This window comes from Paramisgurnus dabryanus, chromosome 1 (genome assembly GCF_030506205.2).
Source record: "Paramisgurnus dabryanus chromosome 1, PD_genome_1.1, whole genome shotgun sequence".
Classification (NCBI taxonomy): domain Eukaryota; kingdom Metazoa; phylum Chordata; class Actinopteri; order Cypriniformes; family Cobitidae; genus Paramisgurnus; species Paramisgurnus dabryanus.
Genome location: NC_133337.1, coordinates 34,605,911 through 34,625,134, shown reverse-complemented (window position 1 = coordinate 34,625,134; position 19,224 = coordinate 34,605,911). Strand labels below are relative to the sequence as shown.

The window sequence follows — 19,224 nt, the reverse complement described above, 5'->3', positions numbered from 1 at the left end:
ATCTTTCGCGCTTTATGGCAGGCAGGCGGTAGGGCAATACTTCCAGGTTTAAAAAGTTGCGGAAATGTTTTGGACACAGCCACATTTATTTGACTTCCGAAGCTCATGCATCATGCATTCCACATCCCATCAAACCACGCCATTAAGGGAAGAGCAGTGTTATTGTCAGCTCAAAAGTAACAGATAATGTACAGACAGATGTTCAACATCATACAATGGCTGATCAGTCTGGTATCCATTCAATTGAATTTAAATGTAAAAGGTACATGAACCAAATGTGTACATATCTGTACCTGAATGATGCATATTACTAAAATCATCCTACATAATCATCAGGGGTGACAAAGACACAAGCTATATATATCCTCTTACAGCCCCCCACCCCCCATTGTCAAAAACATATCAGATCTAGACGAATCACAAGAATGACCTATTTTGGATCCAAAATGGCGAATTCCATGAAAAACAGTGACAAGTTTGCACCCCTGGGATATAATCTTGATATCTTTTATATTGATGAGTAAATTCAAAATCTGATACTGCTAATCTCATAATTAAATTATGAGACTTTAGCCTGGATTTCACAGAGTCATACATATCTGACCAAATGATCAAAGTGCTACGATCGACCAATTAGATTCAGAGAGATGTGTAATATTGAGATTGAATAGCGGTTATAAAAATGAAACTTCTCAGTGGTGAATGTTCATGAATACACACGCGTGTGAATGAACCGAATGTTCCAGAATGGACACACAATGTTCTTATCATACAGTAGAACCGAAGAATGAAATGAAACTAATCTAATCTAATTAAAGCTTCAGTAATGAAGAACTGGTTAAATGGGACAGTGTTTTCCAAAGCACATCCAAAGCGTTTCATGGTTCTGGGAAGATTTATTTCCCTTTGAGGCAAAAATGTCAAGGGGGATTTCGCTGTATTCAGATCTGTCATTATAATGAAAAAGTATTTGTCTCAATGTACTGCACATGCACCCGTGTGCGCACATACACAGATTTTTAATAGAGAGAAATAAAGCCATAAGAGCTCACGAGGGGAATATCTCACTTTCAGTTGTTGTTATTGCATTCACTAGGAAATCTATTTTGTATAAAGGATATTCCAAAAAATGAAAATATTGTCTTCATTTACTCAGCCTTATGTAATTTTAAACCGCGTTTCGTTTCTTTCTTCTGTTAAACACAAAAGAAGATATTTTGACAGCACCCATTGACTTCCATAGTATTTGTTTTTCCTACTATGAAGGTCAATGGGTGCTGTCAATTAAGTGGTTACCATTATTTATCAAAATATCTTTTTTATTCATAACTACAGGTTTAAAACAACATAAGGGTGAGTAAATAATGCCAGACTGAACATTTTTGTTTAAACTATCCCCCTATCTACAGGTTACACAGCAGTCCTGACACATAATCAGAAAATCACAGTTTGTCCCCTTATGGTCTGTTGCACACGTTGCATTTCCCCTGTGAACAGTGTTTCAAGTGTTTCATTTTTTGCACCTCGAGCTGAATTCAATTTGGGTCGTTTTTGACACAGCATTTTTGATTTTTGAAGAAACAGTTGTTGAAAAGAAAGATTTCACATCTCAGAATAGTAAACAACACAACAAAGACCTGCCATGTCTATGCATGTGTGGATGGAACAATGCGTGAGAGGGGCTTAACAGCCCCCTCTGTGCAAGCGATGACATGCTGACGCCCTGATAGGAGAGATGTTGCGTCCCACCCTTCATGTGGTAGGAAAGTTGTGGGGGTGACGGCTCGCACCTTGAGTGACAGGAAACTCGAAAAGGTTGCAACAAGCCTCTCATCTCCTTTGAATGTGGAACGGTGCTGACGCAGTCTGGATTGCTTGATCATTAACTGTACAGTTAGAAAAGAGTAGACCTACAAACTGACAACCCTTTGGCTGTGCGTAGGTGGAACCATATTGTGTTTAAGTCCTCGTGCATGCTGGGACACCATATGCCACAGACAGGTTCCAAATCCTTAAAAATCTCTGCTGTTGCTTTATTCATTCTTCACTGTTTTTTGATACAGCTATTATCACTATTATTACTATTAATGAAAAAATAAAAATTTGAACAAACCCTTAATTTTTTATTATTAAATGTCGACGCATGACTCTTCAGGGGTTGAATTTGATTTGTGAATTCTTACAAACATGAACTTCACACCAAACCATGCAGCTTGTTGGGAAAAGAGTATTACTAATCTAAGGTATAGAACTTATATATAATATATATATATATATAGGTTCAGTCATATCTTAAGACATTTTTGACTTAGGCCAGTGATTAAACATGTTGAACACCCAAAACTCTAGCAACCACCCAGCAATACCATTATACTAACCATCCAAAACACCCTTGCAACCACCCAGCAATGCCCCAGTAATCAACCAAAACTCCCTAGCAATCACCCAACAATGCCCTAGTAAACCACCTAGTAACAACCCCATAGTAACCTAGCAATGCCCTAATAGCCATCAAAAACCCTAGCAAACACCTAGCAATGCCCAGGTAGGCATCAAAACACTCTAGCAACCACTCAGCAAATCATGGTAACCAAACAAAACACCCTTCAAACTACACAGCAATTCCCAAGTAACCAGCCAAATCTCTGCCTTAGTAGCCACCCAGAATACTCTAGCAAAAACCCAGCAATACCATAGTAACCATCCAAAACACCCTTGCAACACCCAGCAATGCCCTAGTAACCATCCAAAACACCCTAGCAATCACCTAGCAATCCCTTGTAGTCATCCAAAACACCTTAACAACCACCCCGAAACACCTTAACAACCACACAGCAATGCCCTAGTAATCACACAAAGTATCCTAGCAACCACCCAGCAAAACCCTAGTAAACATCCAAAACACTCTTGCAACCACCCAGCAATGCCATAGAAACCACTCAAAATACCATAGCAACCACGCAGCAATTCCCTTGTAGTCATCAAAAACACCCTAACATCCACCCAGCAATGCCCTAGTAATCATACAAAATATCCTAGCAAAAACCCAGCAATGCCCTAGTAACCATCCAAAATACCCTAGCAACCACCTAGCAATGCCATTGTAGTCATCCAAAATACCCTAACAATCACCCAGCAATGTTTTACAAACCAGTGAAAACATCCTAGCAACAACCTATCAATGCCCGCCTAGTAGTCATCCAAAACACCATAACACGCATCCAGCAATGGCTTAGTAACAACTCAAAACACCATAGCAACCACACAGCAATGCCTTAGTAACCACTCAAAACACCATAGCAACAACCTAGCAATGCCATTGTAGTCATCCAAAATACCCTAACAATCACCCAGCAATGTTTTACAAACCAGTGAAAACATCCTAGCAACAACCTATCAATGCCCTAGTAGTCATCCAAAACACCATAACACCCATCCAGCAATGGCTTAGTAACAACTCAAAACACCATAGCAACCACACAGCAATGCCTTAGTAACCACTCAAAACACCATAGCAACCACCTAGCAATGCCATTGTCGTCATCCAAAATACCCTAACAACCACCCAGCAATGTTTTACTAACCAGTGAAAACATCCTAGCAACAACCTATCAATGCCCTAGTAGTCATCCAAAACACCATAACACCCATCCAGCAATGGCTTAGTAACAACTCAAAACACCATAGCAACCACACAGCAATGCCTTAGTAACCACTCAAAACACCATAGCAACCACCTTGTAATACCCTAGTAACCACCTAGCAATCCCCTTGTAGTCATCCAAAACACCTTAACAACCGCCCATCAATGCCCTAGCAACCACACAAAATATCCTAGCAACAACCTAGCATACCCCTAGTAGTCATCCAAAACACCCTAACAACCACCCAATAATGCCCTAGGAACCACCTTAAAACTCCCTAGCAACCACCCAGCAATGTTCTACTAACCAGTCAAAACATCCTGTCAACAACCTATCAATGCCCTAGTAAAGTCATCCAAAACAAAATAACAACCACCCAGCAATGTCTTAGTAACCACTCAAAACACCTTAACAACCACCCAGCAATGCCCTAGTAACCACACAAAATATCCTAGCAACAACCTAGCATACCCCTAGTAGTCATCCAAAACACCCTAACAACAACCCATTAATGTAGGAACCACCCAAAACTCCCTAGCAACCACCCAACAATGTTCTACTAACCAGTCAAAACATCCTAGCAACAACCTATCAATGCCCTAGTAGTCATCCAAAACACCATAACACCCATCCAGCAATGGCTTAGTAACAACTCAAAACACCATAGCAACCACACAGCAATGCCTTAGTAACAACTCAAAACACCATAGCAACCACCTAGCAATGCAATTGTAGTCATCCAAAATACCCTAACAACCACCCAGCAATGTTTTACTAACCAGTGAAAACATCCTAGCAACAACCTATCAATGTCCTAGTAGTCATCCAAAACACCAAAACACCCATCCAGCAATAGCTTAGTAACAACTCAAAACACCATAGCAACCACCTTGTAATACCCTAGTAACCACCTAGCAATCCCCTTGTAGTCATCCAAAACACCTTAACAACCACCCATCAATGCCCTAGCAACCACACAAAATATCCTAGCAACAACCTAGCATACCCCTAGTAGTCATCCAAAACACCCGAACAACCACCCAATAATGCCCTATGAACCACCTTAGAACTCCCTAGCAACCACCCAGCAATGTTCTACTAACCAGTCAAAACATCCTGTCAACAACCTATCAATGCTCTAGTAGTCATCCAAAAAACCATGACAACCACCCAGCAATGCCTTAGGAACCACCCAAAAATCCCTAGCAACCACCCAGCAATGTTCTACTAACCAGTCAAAACATCCTATCAACAACCTATCAATGCCCTAGTAAAGTCATACAAAACAAAATAACAACCACCCAGCAATGTCTTAGTAACCACTCAAAACACCTTAACAACCACCCAGCAATGCCCTAGTAACCACACAAAATATCCTAGCAACAACCTAGCATACCCCTAGTAGTCATCTAAAACACCTTAACAACAACCCAATAATGTCCTAGGAACCACCCAAAACTCCCTAGCAACCACCCAACAATGTTCTACTAACCAGTCAAAACATCCTGTCAACAACCTATCAATGCCCTAGTAGTCATCCAAACACCATAACAACCACCCAGCAATGTCTTAGTAACCACTCAAAACACCTTAACAACCACCCAGCAATGCCCTAGTAACCACTCAAAACACCATAGCAACCACCTAGCAATGCCGTAGTAGCCATCCAAAATACCCTAGCAAAAAACCCTGGGTTGTTTTAAACAAAATGCTTCTTTTCACTGTGGAGAACCATTTTTGCCTTGACAGCAACGGAAACATAAGAAAACGGAAGGCCAACTAGTTAAAAAACAATCTACTGATTCGGCTAATAATGAACAAATCATTTACACATAAATGTCAAGCAAACAGCACAAACAGATGATCCGATCTGCAAAAGAGCAAACGTTGCAGAAACGCAGGGTCATTATTTATCAGACGAGCTCTGAATCCTGCAAGCGCTGATGGAATATCAGGTTAAAGGACACTAATGAACATAAACCGGCTTACTGAAGCGAAACTTTAAGAACATTATTAACCAGACCTATTATCCAGTGTTACAGTTTTTCTCAATTGCTTTGGCACATTTTTTGCAACAGTCTTATTATTCTCTTAACTGTGAGTGCAAATGTCACAACTGTTTGCTGGAACTTCAGAACTTAATTGCATGTCTGCAAAATGAAGTTACACACCCAAAACATTTTATTCATGCTTCAAAACCTAGTTATCTTGTCAGTAATTTGGCCATGGGCACCAAAATATAAAGTATTTTTGTCATCGTGTGAGCAACACTGGTCAAAATGTTTAGTTGTTTTTTCACCATGAAAGTCCACCATAGAAAATAAGGTTTCAAAAAAAATCTTAATAATTGAGAAGAGTCAACAGTACATAGAAAAAAGTAAATGAACATTTCTATTTATTCACTTCATTTATTTTTGTATGTGTATTACATTTAAACTGAAATCTTGCTTGTCCAATTGCTGTACATTTCATATTTCCTATGTTACAAAAAATATAATAGAAAATAACTACAAAATAACCTCAATGATAAACTAATTACAGTTTTTCTCAATTGCTTTGGCACATTTTTTGCAACAGTCTTATTATTCTCTTAACTGTGAGTGCAAATGTCACAACTGTTTGCTGGAACTTCAGAACTTAATTGCATGTCTGCAAAATGAAGTTACACACCCAAAACATTTTATTCATGCTTCAAAACCTAGTTATCTTGTCAGTAATTTGGCCATGGGCACCAAAATATAAAGTATTTTTGTCATCGTGTGAGCAACACTGGTCAAAATGTTTAGTTGTTTTTTCACCATGAAAGTCCACCATAGAAAATAAGGTTTCAAAAAAAATCTTAATAATTGAGAAGAGTCAACAGTACATAGAAAAAAGTAAATGAACATTTCTATTTATTCACTTCATTTATTTTTGTATGTGTATTACATTTAAACTGAAATCTTGCTTGTCCAATTGCTGTACATTTCATATTTCCTATGTTACAAAAAATATAATAGAAAATAACTACAAAATAACCTCAATGATAAACTAATTATTCTTGTTGGACATCCTGTCGCTCTTGTTGGACATCCTGTCGCTCTTGTTGGTCAGGCCGAAGATTTTCATCCACATCACATCTTATGTTTTCCATTGCCATGCACCAGGGAAAAAATCTCCAATGAAGCAGACATTACAAACAATATCAATGTCAGATATTTATGGAATGTACATGCATGTTTAGTAGTTTTTGATAAGTGAATGGATCGTTTTGAATGTGATGGCGTACACGATGACAAATGATTGAGAAGTTGTGAAGAGTTTGACAGTTTACGTGAGAATTGACTCATCAGTTTTGATCAACAAGCCATATGCAATTAGTTGTTGGGCAAACTGCAGACGATTGTACTTATTGTTTGCACACATGTGCCAAAGCATTTGCAATTTGCTCAAATCAATAAGAAATTCCAATCTGATGTGAACAATAAGCTAATTGTTTAGAGATCTGATCTTATTGTTTTGAAAAATAAAATTTTCATTTGAGAATTGAGCCAAAGCAATTGAGAAAAACTGTAAGCCATCCATTGTGAAATCCAAAAAATCGATGTAATTTAATGAATAACTAAAACATTTCCTGTTGTCAACTTAACAATAACGTTTTGCTTTGCAGTGTGGAGACGCAGAGGTGAAGCTCGCCATAAACACAGGGTGCCAACACAACCACATCTCTAAGACATGCTGCAGAAGACTTGGGTAAGTTAAACACGGTACTTTAAACCGGTTAGATCGAACCTTATCTACAAACTAAGGGCTTATGTCATTTATTGGATTGTGTATGTACACTATATTTAGGTAACACTACTATATGGTTACAGAATACATGCAGAGAACATTTGGTTAATATCATTCTCATCTTTAGCATCCAAGCTAAACTAAACTAAACTTCTACATTATATGCATGTTTATTGCAGACTGAAAACCAGCCATGAAGAAAGGTCCCATGACAAGCTGGCATTCAGTGACTTAACGGTGGAGACTGTGAAGTCGCTGCACTTGCAGTTGGGCATAGAAAAAGTGCAATGCACCGCTCAAGTCACAGGTCAGACATCAAAGTCTTATGTTTTCTCCACCAAATGGATTGCCTATGCCAAAAAGTAACCAACCTGTATGCATGATTAGTCAAGTGAAAAAAACTGAACACAACTCAAGAGTTGAACTATGCTGAACTTGTCAAGATAAATCTAAAGAATACATATGGAAAAAAGATAAATGTATGCAGAATGCTGTTAAAAAACACACACACACACACATCATTCGATGAAACTTCGAAAGCATTTATGTTGCAACAATTTTCCATTTCATGCTCTTCTTGTTTGAGCTTTTAAAGTGATTCAGACAGCACTTATGAAATGCTTAGAGGAAGAGCTGTGGGCAGCGGCATAACAGAAGAATACATGACCTGGTTACAGTGTTGGTTGTTTTAAACACGCTTTGTATACAAATGCAGTAGGAAGCCACACATCAAGCCAGTTAATCTCGATATCTTGCTTTTCTAATTAGCCTAAGAATAAAATCCCACCTTTAGGGGATAGGTCTCTATTTTGAACCTTCTTCATTCTCTGTTTACAGAGGATTCAGCGTTTGATGTGTGCTTGGGTCTACAGACTCTGCTGGAACTCAAAGTAAGACCACCATCACCCATCACTGCTCTGCATTTGTATTCCACAACATCATCTTGCATCTGAGGATTTCTGATGTGACCGTCTACTCATGACTAGATATAAAGTCACTTTTATTTAATTTTTTAACAAGCAAATAAACCTAGTTTGAGGAAAAAATAATCTCTTTCGTGTATTAGCATATATTTAAATACTGAATGATTAGTGGAGCTAAATATGGTTTGAGATTACTTTACATGCCGCGGGGAAAATTTCCCCTTTGAGGTTTACTGATTGCATGCAGTTATGAGGAGCAGGCTGAATGCTATTAAAATCTTGACAGAGAAAATGGGGAGCGAGAACGCTAGAGAGGACGAGACTGTGGAGGACAGTCTTCGTATGCAAATTATCATCCTTACCAGGAGAAGAAAGTATAATGCATGCGAGAATAGAGATTGTTGAAGCCGATGTAGCCGTCTGAACAAACAATAAATTACAAACAGCTGGAATCTTTTAGCAGACACTTGTAAGACATGCATTACTTATTCATAAATTGGCAAAAAAACGCATGAGCACCGACAATTTGGACAAAGCTTTTGTCTGAATGTTTAAAATATTTTAAAAGACAAATATAATAGACAGAAAGATAGTCAGACTGATAAAAAGACAAACAAACCGGAAGACAGACAAACTGAAAGAGACACAGATAGCCACACAGTAGGACATATAGTTAGACAGGCAAATAGATAGATAGATAGATAGATAGATAGATAGATAGATAGATAGATAGATAGATAGATAGATAGATAGATAGATAGATAGATAGATAGATAGATAGATAGATAAAAATGACTGATAGACAGATAGAAAGACAGTCTGACAGACAAGCAGATAACCAGACAAAGGAATGAACCGAAAGACAAAATAAGTTAGCCAGGCAGCCAGACAGAATCCAAAATAGACAGACAGACAGAAAGAAAGAATCAGACAAACTGAAAGAGAGACAGATAACCACATAGACAGACGGGTATAGCCAGATAGACAGACAGGCAACTATATAGACAGACAATTAGAAAAAATGAAAGAAAGACAGGAGGACAAACCTAAATACAGACAGATAGGCACACAGCTTAATACATAGACCAGTGGTTCTCAAAAGTTTTCAGCGTGCGGCCCCCCTTGTGTATGGCGCATTCCTTCACGGTCCCCCAAAGAAAATATATGACAAAAAACTGTGCTAAAACTCAACTTTTAATTAAACAAAACATGTTGAATGATACAAAGTAGTTCTGTTGGTTAGTAGCCTTAGGTTTAATTCCACAGAATTCATGTTAAATTAATTTATTTTATAAAATGATGTACAGATGTACAGACAGACAGATAAATATAAAGACAGACAAAAATCAGACAGATAGACAGGTAAACAGATAGATAGACAGCCTGACAGACAAATACATAGTTGGCCAGACACACAGACTGGGAAACAGACAGACAAATATAAAGACAGATATATAGACAGAAAGACATATGAGCAGAAAAAACAGACAAAACCAAAAGACAGACAGATGAACTTACAAGAGACAGGAAGACGCAGATGGACACAGTTAGCTAGATGGAGAGACAGGAAAATAAATAGGCAGAAAGACAGACGAACCGAAAAACAGAAATATAGCAACACAGAAAGATTCATACTTAGCCAGATAGACAGACAGATAAATATAAAGACAGACAGCAACACAGACAGACACATACTTAGCCAGATAGACAGACAGACAGACAGAAACACAGACAGACACATACTTAGCCAGATAGACAGACAGACAGACAGCAACACAGATGGACACATACTTAGCTAGATAGACAGACAGACAGCAACACAGACAGACACATACTTAGCTAGATAGACAGACAGACAGACAGCAACACAGACGGACACATACTTAGCTAGATAGACAGACAGTCAGACAGCAACACAGACGGACACATACTTAGCTAGATAGACAGACAGATAAATATAAAGACAGAGAGCAACACAGACGGAAACATACTTAGCCAGATAGACAGACAGACAGACAGACAGACAGCAACACAGACGGACACATACTTAGCCAGATAGACTGGCAGACAGACAGCAACACAGATGGACACATACTTAGCTAGATAGACAGACAGACAGCAACACAGACGGACACATACTTAGCCAGATAGACTGGCAGACAGACAGCAACACAGATGGACACATACTTAGCTAGATAGACTGGCAGACAGACAGCAACACAGATGGACACATACTTAGCTAGATAGACAGACAGTCAGACAGCAACACAGACGGACACATACTTAGCTAGATAGACAGACAGATAAATATAAAGACAGAGAGCAACACAGACGGACACATACTTAGCCAGATAGACAGACAGACAGACAGACAGCAACACAGACGGACACATACTTAGCCAGATAGACTGGCAGACAGACAGCAACACAGATGGACACATACTTAGCCAGATAAACAGACAGACAGACAGCAACACAGACGGACACATACTTAGCCAGATAGACAGACAGACAGACAGGAACACAGATGGACACATACTTAGCCAGATAAACAGACAGACAGACAGCAACACAGACGGACACATACTTAGCCAGATAGATAGACAGACAGACAGCAACACAGACGGACACATACTTAGCCAGATAGACTGGCAGACAGACAGCAACACAGATGGACACATACTTAGCCAGATAAACAGACAGACAGACAGCAACACAGACGGACACATACTTAGCCAGATAGATAGACAGACAGACAGCAACACAGACGGACACATACTTAGCTAGATAGACTGGCAGACAGACAGCAACACAGATGGACACATACTTAGCCAGATAGACTGGCAGACAGACAGCAACACAGATGGACACATACTTAGCTAGATAGACAGACAGACAGCAACACAGACGGACACATACTTAGCCAGATAGACAGACAGACAGACAGGAACACAGATGGACACATACTTAGCTAGATAGACAGACAGACAGACAGCAACACAGACGGACACATACTTAGCTAGATAGACAGACAGACAGACAGACAGACAGCAACACAGACGGACACATACTTAGCTAGATAGACAGACAGATAAATATAAAGACAGAGAGCAACACAGACGGACACATACTTAGCCAGATAGACAGACAGACACCAACACAGATGGACACATACTTAGCTAGATAGACAGACAGACAGCAACACAGACGGACACATACTTAGCCAGATAGACAGACAGACAGACAGCAACACAGACGGACACATACTTAGCTAGATAGACAGACAGATAAATATAAAGACAGAGAGCAACACAGACGGACACATACTTAGCCAGATAGATAGACAGACAGACAGCAACACAGACGGACACATACTTAGCTAGATAGACAGACAGATAAATATAAAGACAGAGAGCAACACAGATGGACACATACTTAGCTAGATAGACAGACAGACAGCAACACAGACGGACACATACTTAGCCAGATAGACAGACAGACAGACAGCAACACAGACGGACACATACATAGCTAGATAGACAGACAGACAGCAACACAGATGGACACATACTTAGCCAGATAGACTGGCAGACAGACAGCAACACAGATGGACACATACTTAGCTAGATAGACAGACAGACAGCAACACAGACGGACACATACTTAGCCAGATAGACAGACAGACAGACAGGAACACAGATGGACACATACTTAGCTAGATAGACAGACAGACAGACAGCAACACAGACGGACACATACTTAGCTAGATAGACAGACAGACAGACAGACAGCAACACAGACGGACACATACTTAGCTAGATAGACAGACAGACAGACAGACAGCAACACAGATGGACACATACTTAGCCAGATAGACTGGCAGACAGACAGCAACACAGATGGACACATACTTAGCTAGATAGACAGACAGACAGCAACACAGACGGACACATACTTAGCCAGATAGACAGACAGACAGACAGGAACACAGATGGACACATACTTAGCTAGATAGACAGACAGACAGACAGCAACACAGACGGACACATACTTAGCTAGATAGACAGACAGACAGACAGACAGCAACACAGACGGACACATACTTAGCTAGATAGACAGACAGATAAATATAAAGACAGAGAGCAACACAGACGGACACATACTTAGCCAGATAGACAGACAGACACCAACACAGATGGACACATACTTAGCCAGATAGACAGACAGACAGACAGCAACACAGACGGACACATACTTAGCTAGATAGACAGACAGATAAATATAAAGACAGAGAGCAACACAGACGGACACATACTTAGCCAGATAGACAGACAGACACCAACACAGATGGACACATACTTAGCCAGATAGACAGACAGACAGACAGCAACACAGACGGACACATACTTAGCCAGATAGACAGACAGACACCAACACAGATGGACACATACTTAGCCAGATAGACAGACAGACAGACAGGAACACAGATGGACACATACTTAGCTAGATAGACAGACAGACAGCAACACAGACGGACACATACTTAGCCAGATAGACAGACAGACAGACAGCAACACAGACGGACACATACTTAGCTAGATAGACAGACAGATAAATATAAAGACAGAGAGCAACACAGACGGACACATACTTAGCCAGATAGATAGACAGACAGACAGCAACACAGACGGACACATACTTAGCTAGATAGACAGACAGATAAATATAAAGACAGAGAGCAACACAGATGGACACATACTTAGCTAGATAGACAGACAGACAGCAACACAGACGGACACATACTTAGCCAGATAGACAGACAGACAGACAGCAACACAGACGGACACATACATAGCTAGATAGACAGACAGATAAATATAAAGACAGAGAGCAACACAGACGGACACATACTTAGCCAGATAGACAGACAGACAGACAGCAACACAGACGGACACATACTTAGCTAGATAGACAGACAGACAGACAGACAGCAACACAGACGGACACATACTTAGCCAGATAGACTGGCAGACAGACAGCAACACAGACGGACACATACTTAGCTAGATAGACAGACAGACAGACAGACAGCAACACAGACGGACACATACTTAGCCAGATAGACAGACAGACAGACAGCAACACAGACGGACACATACTTAGCCAGATAGACAGACAGACAGACAGCAACACAGACGGACACATACTTAGCCAGATAGACTGGCAGACAGACAGCAACACAGATGGACACATACTTAGCTAGATAGACAGACAGACAGACAGACAGCAACACAGACGGACACATACTTAGCCAGATAGACTGGCAGACAGACAGCAACACAGATGGACACATACTTAGCCAGATAGACAGACAGACAGACAGCAACACAGACGGACACATACTTAGCCAGATAGACTGGCAGACAGACAGCAACACAGATGGACACATACTTAGCTAGATAGACAGACAGACAGACAGACAGACAGCAACACAGACGGACACATACTTAGCTAGATAGACAGACAGATAAATATAAAGACAGAGAGCAACACAGACGGACACATACTTAGCCAGATAGACAGACAGACAGACAGCAACACAGACGGACACATACTTAGCCAGATAGACTGGCAGACAGACAGCAGCACAGACGGACACATACTTATCTACATAGACAGACAGATAAATAAATAGACTGATAGGCAAGAGAGACAAACACATATACAGACAGACAAAATATTGATACAGACATACAGACAGACAGACAGACTAACAGATAGACAGATGAACAGCCAGACCCTGGCTGGTTGATAAAGCTCAGACAAACAGACCGACTTTGCTAAGCTTACATAACAAACAATACACTTTCTGTTCACAGTGCTGTGTGGACCTGAACTCCAGAGTGCTCCGTCTCCACAGCACAGAGCAAGAGTTGCCCTTCCTGGATCCACCTGCCTGCAGTCAGTGCCATCACCATGACAACAACAAAAACATGTGACCTCAAACCTACGTGCCCTATGACCGCCCCGACCGTACCCATGTAATCAAAGAGGACTGTCTGGACTGTAGTGTCCTAGAGTAACTCTCTCCTCATCATTCTTCATTGTTGCTTTGTTTCTGTGCTATTGACAGAAATCTGCCAACTTTATTTTGTCTGATGTTTTAAACTAGTTTTGATTAAGTGTTTTGAGGAGGAGGAAGATTTTAATATTTTAAATTGCCTTTATTGAACTATAAAACAAGCACACAGTTAATCTGAAAGTAAGAAAATGTGCTCATCAGGTGATTTATAGTACAAAACACAAATTACATAAACATAAATTAATTATTGTACAGGTCAAGTAAGCACCCAAACAATCAGACTTTTTACTTATATACAGCATTGAACATGTCACACTCTATCAGAAGTTAAAACTCTTTTACAATACCAGTAATCAGTACTCTGAAACTGCCTTTCACTAACCAAGTACTGTGTTTTCTGTTCTGTTTTCCTTTTAGTAGATTAACTTGGTCCCGAGATAATAATATGGGGCTTTAGTCAATCTGATCTTTATTGAGACATGCACTGGTTTAATTCTGAAGGAACTACCAAGAAACCAAAATTTTCCATCTGCATTTGAAGAGCTCAGATGCAAAATCTGATAAAAGCCACCTTCTTCAAAAATGAGATAATAAAATTGACCAAATGCTCTTGGCGCTATTATACGTTTATCAAATGCTTTTGCTTCAAATCGACTTAATCCCATTTAGAAATACAAATTTGTTGGCAGAATCCATTAAACGCCAATTTTTCAGCAAAGTCCTCTAAGTGCATGGAGGAATTGGATAAGGAACTGTGTCAGAGTAAGAGTTTTTTTACCCGGAAAAAGGAGGTTTACCGAATATAATATGATATTGACAGAAATTTTTATCCGTTTACACTGTAAAAATTCTTTGCTGTCTTCAATTTTTTAGTTGAATCAATTTAAATTTACGAATCATGTCAACGTACTATTATTTGTCTCTCAAGTTGCTACAACTTATAAAATGAAGTTGACTTCTTTCAACTATATTTTATAAGTTATAATAACTCATCTCTAGTCAAGATAAATAGTAAGTTAGAATGATTTGAATATATAAGTTAATTTAACTGAAAATTTTAAGGCAGCTAATATTTTTTTACAGTGATACCCTTAGGGGCCGTGCACACCAAAGCTTTTTTACGGGTCTGAAAACGCCCGGCGTCAGCTTTATTTCAGCTGACTGCCAGCTTCCTTCCCTAATATTTTTCAACTCTCGGCACTCAGCGCTGGCTTTCAGCATGGAAAAAACCTGCCAGACGCTGTGCTTCAATTGGAAACAATTGAAAAAATACACCGGCATAAAAGCTTTGGTGTGCACGGCCCTTTATTCATATTTTATGCACTTAGAGGGTTTTGCAGCAAAAGACAATCAAATTTTTTAAATATATGAAATGTCCAAAGAGACATTTGTAAAAATAAGGCATTTCAATTAGTGATTAATGCATATTTCATTGCCATTAAAGTGACTTATACTGCACCTAAACATAAGAGCCTGATAAAAATGTTCATTTACAAAAAACATGTCAGATGCACTTAGAGGGTTTTGTATCTAAGCTCTTCATTTATAGACTTTCCCATTTGTATTTTTTGATAAGCCAGTGAGAGAGGCGTGTTTGTGTTTATGATACAATGCAAATGCATTTCTGTTTTTCACTTGCATGTGTTTGTGCTCTTTTAGACCAATACAGAGCCCAGTTTCAAGCTTTTAGGCACAAACCCTCTTCTGTTTCATCTCCTCGACTGTAACCAAAGGCTTTTCTCACCACCCACGCATCTCGCTTACCCTTTGTATGTTAAATTAAAACCGCAAGTACAACCGTTTAGCAGGGCCGAAAACGCCTATCTCAGCTCCTATCGAAATGCAACCGAAAGAGGGCCAGTTGTATGAAAAGAGTTTATTTTTTGGTGTTTTTTGTTTCTCTGAACAGTATTTTCTCTGCCTAAATAAAATATGATGTATTCTGACTATAAAAAGTTCTTCATTGTGAATGAAATGAATGCACAAATCATGTCACAAGAATCTGAAAGCCGAAGCTGATGCACCTACACACATAGTTGAAGAACAACACTGTTTCTCTACTCGCAGAGGTTCACGATCACATGGTTTGCCCGAGGCAGTCAACAAGCTATTTTAAGGTTCCTTCATTTGATGATGGAGGGTAAAGATGTTCTCACAACCATTGAGAGCCATAAGGGATGACATCATTGACCCGGCACTGAGCACAGGCTGCCCCTGATCCAATAGCCAAAGGCACAATACATTATTTAGTCTCATCACCAAGAAATCTATCTATTCTTTGTAAAAGCAAGGGTAAAAATTACAATTACCTGTATTCAGGAGATGCCGTTATTCAAAGTGACTACAAAAAAGATGCTCTAATATAATACTTAGCATGACAATTGCTGCTGATTTGTCCGCCCAAAGTGAAATCTCATTGGTTCAAAATTCTGCTTCACATAACTGTTTATGTTACAAAAGGCTCTGATTGTTTGAGACGGTGTCAAATCACAGACTATTTTTATCTTTCATCAAAATGTATTCACTTTTTATGCTTCTAAAATGACTTTCTTGCTAAGTCAGTCAAATGCAGGAGAGTTAATATATTATTTATCATTTGTAGTAGCCTCCATGTTTCACTTATTACAAATTAATCAGTTTATTCTTACATTATTTCTAATATTCTGCCGTATTCTGCCAAGTCTACTTTTAAGATTTGGAGCATCAAAGTTTGATTTCAAACATTAATTTTGCATTGATTTCAATCTTTGACAAGGCCTTACTCAGCCAATATTAAAGATTTCAATGTTATATTTTCACAGAATGTTTTTTTTTTTACATTATGTAGGATGATTTTATAATGCATTCAATTATAAAAAGCTGGGTATGCTTGTTGTTTTTTAAGATTGTTTAGGTTTTTTGAGGAGAAATAGAATTAAAGTTCAACATCAAATCACGTGACCACATTTGGTATCACACGTGACAACAGGGACGTAGCAATGATGTATGAGTCCCATTTTATCTGTTCGGGACCAGGCCGCATGCTGTGCTCCATTATTTCTTACTGTCACATCCAATGATGGCCTACAAAATTAAAGATAATCCCGCAGAGCCTTAGCGCCACACAGCACAGAACAAAATGTTTTTTTTTCCCTCAAAGCAGTGCTCACACTGAGATGGGCTTCGCTGCTTTGACACCCACTGTGCAATGGGGGGCCTGCACGTTTTCTTCTGACTCAGTAGACACGCCACATCCTGTCACGGTTTAAAAGACATCTCATTTGAGATCCGAGAATGTATAGAAACGTTAAAGCAAAGCCAAGCATCATAAATCTGGCCTTTATTCTCTATCGCACATAAATTCAACAAAACTAAAAATGTAATAAATTCAAAAGAGTCCTGCTTAGGCTAAAACAAGGCAGAAATTCAACCTATTATTTAAAAAAAATGTTAAAAATGTTTACACTTATTTGTTAAGTTAAAGGAACATAAAAATGAAGAATTAGGTTCCAAAACGCGATAAACAGCATTTTTTTTATTAGTTACTGCCCAAATCAATATTGTATCAGGTCAGTATAAAAAAGTACATAATTAATTGTACGCAAAATCCAAACCGCGACAAATGCCACTCTTCATTCTCTGCAATAAATCTGCTTAACCAATCACAGTACACCAAAGTCCAGTAAGAAGCCAGAAAGCATAAAACGGAATGGGAAAGCATTTTCCGGTCCCTAATAAACACTGCTGGTCATTTCCACAGAACACAGCGGAAAACCACAGCGGTGTCTAATAGGAAGATCTAATAAGCTTTGAGTATCAGTGATGAAGTGATGAAGAAACCCCAGAATCCATTAAATGGAATCCCTGCCGCCAGCTCGATAAACGCAGAGGTTTATTAAAACTGCCAATCGTCTATTAGAACCAGTACCAGACGAGTTAAGTGTGCATTACGCAAATGGCAGGAAATGAGGAAGGAACCATGAAGATACAGCTAATCTATGAATGCAAACGGCAGTATCCCTCCCTGTCCACATGCAAATGCATACGGAGACGAGGAGGAAGACAGACACAGGAATAAGTAACAAGAATTTGGAGAAGCATAATCTTTGGTGATTCACACTTCACTCACCACGAACAAAAGTTTGTAAGGCCAGCGTTTCTCTATTAATGGAGTTACTCAAGTAAATGTAAAATCATGTAAAAGTAAAAAATCCTGGATGTGAAAGAAATAAAGAGTTATGATAAGATGAACGGCCAATGAAAATGAAGCATTGATAAGTCTTGGCCACTTATTAGCCAATAGAAATATGCTGCTGCTACACAGTTTGAAAATGATCAAAACATGTACCCCGGCTGTCACTGAGGAAGTACCCTATAAAAAGGTCCTATGTGTACCATTAGGAACAGTTATATATACATTTGGTACAAATATGTGCCTTTTGATGTACTAATATATAGTCTTTAGAGCCAAAGCTGTACTTTTTAAAAGGGTATCACCCCAGAGACAGCTGGGGTACATATTTTGACAATTTTTTTCTAAGAGTGTAGGACTGAGAAAAGAAAAACTGATGACATGAGATACACAGCATCACCATCATTTAAATACCATTATAGAGTCACAGGGTTGCTTTCAGAAGACGTATTGGGGAGGAAAGGATGCCATGGAAACCCAGTGACCTCACAATGATAAGTGGAGGGTTTTAAACTGGTTAAAGATTTGTCCAATCCAGGGTTCATCATTTTCAGGACAGGCAGTTCTTACTTATTTATAGTTTAACTGACGATTTCGGGTTTTTATGTGACCCTGAACCGCAAAAGCAGTCGT

At 39.2% G+C, this 19,224-nt stretch overlaps 1 protein-coding gene across 1 annotated transcript in view; it reads left to right on the top strand.

Annotated features, from left to right (window-relative positions):
- The window catches only part of nrip2 (nuclear receptor interacting protein 2), a 31,364-nt gene extending 14,973 nt beyond the window's left edge, over positions 1 to 16,391 (top strand). The window contains exons 3-6 of the mRNA XM_065268489.2: positions 7,294 to 7,376; positions 7,595 to 7,722; positions 8,253 to 8,305; positions 14,218 to 16,391. Of these exons, the coding sequence (XP_065124561.1) occupies positions 7,294 to 7,376; positions 7,595 to 7,722; positions 8,253 to 8,305; positions 14,218 to 14,337 (384 nt within the window). The 3' untranslated portion in view covers positions 14,338 to 16,391. The remainder of the gene's footprint in view (positions 1 to 7,293; positions 7,377 to 7,594; positions 7,723 to 8,252; positions 8,306 to 14,217) is intronic.
- The last annotated feature ends 2,833 nt before the right edge of the window (positions 16,392 to 19,224 follow it).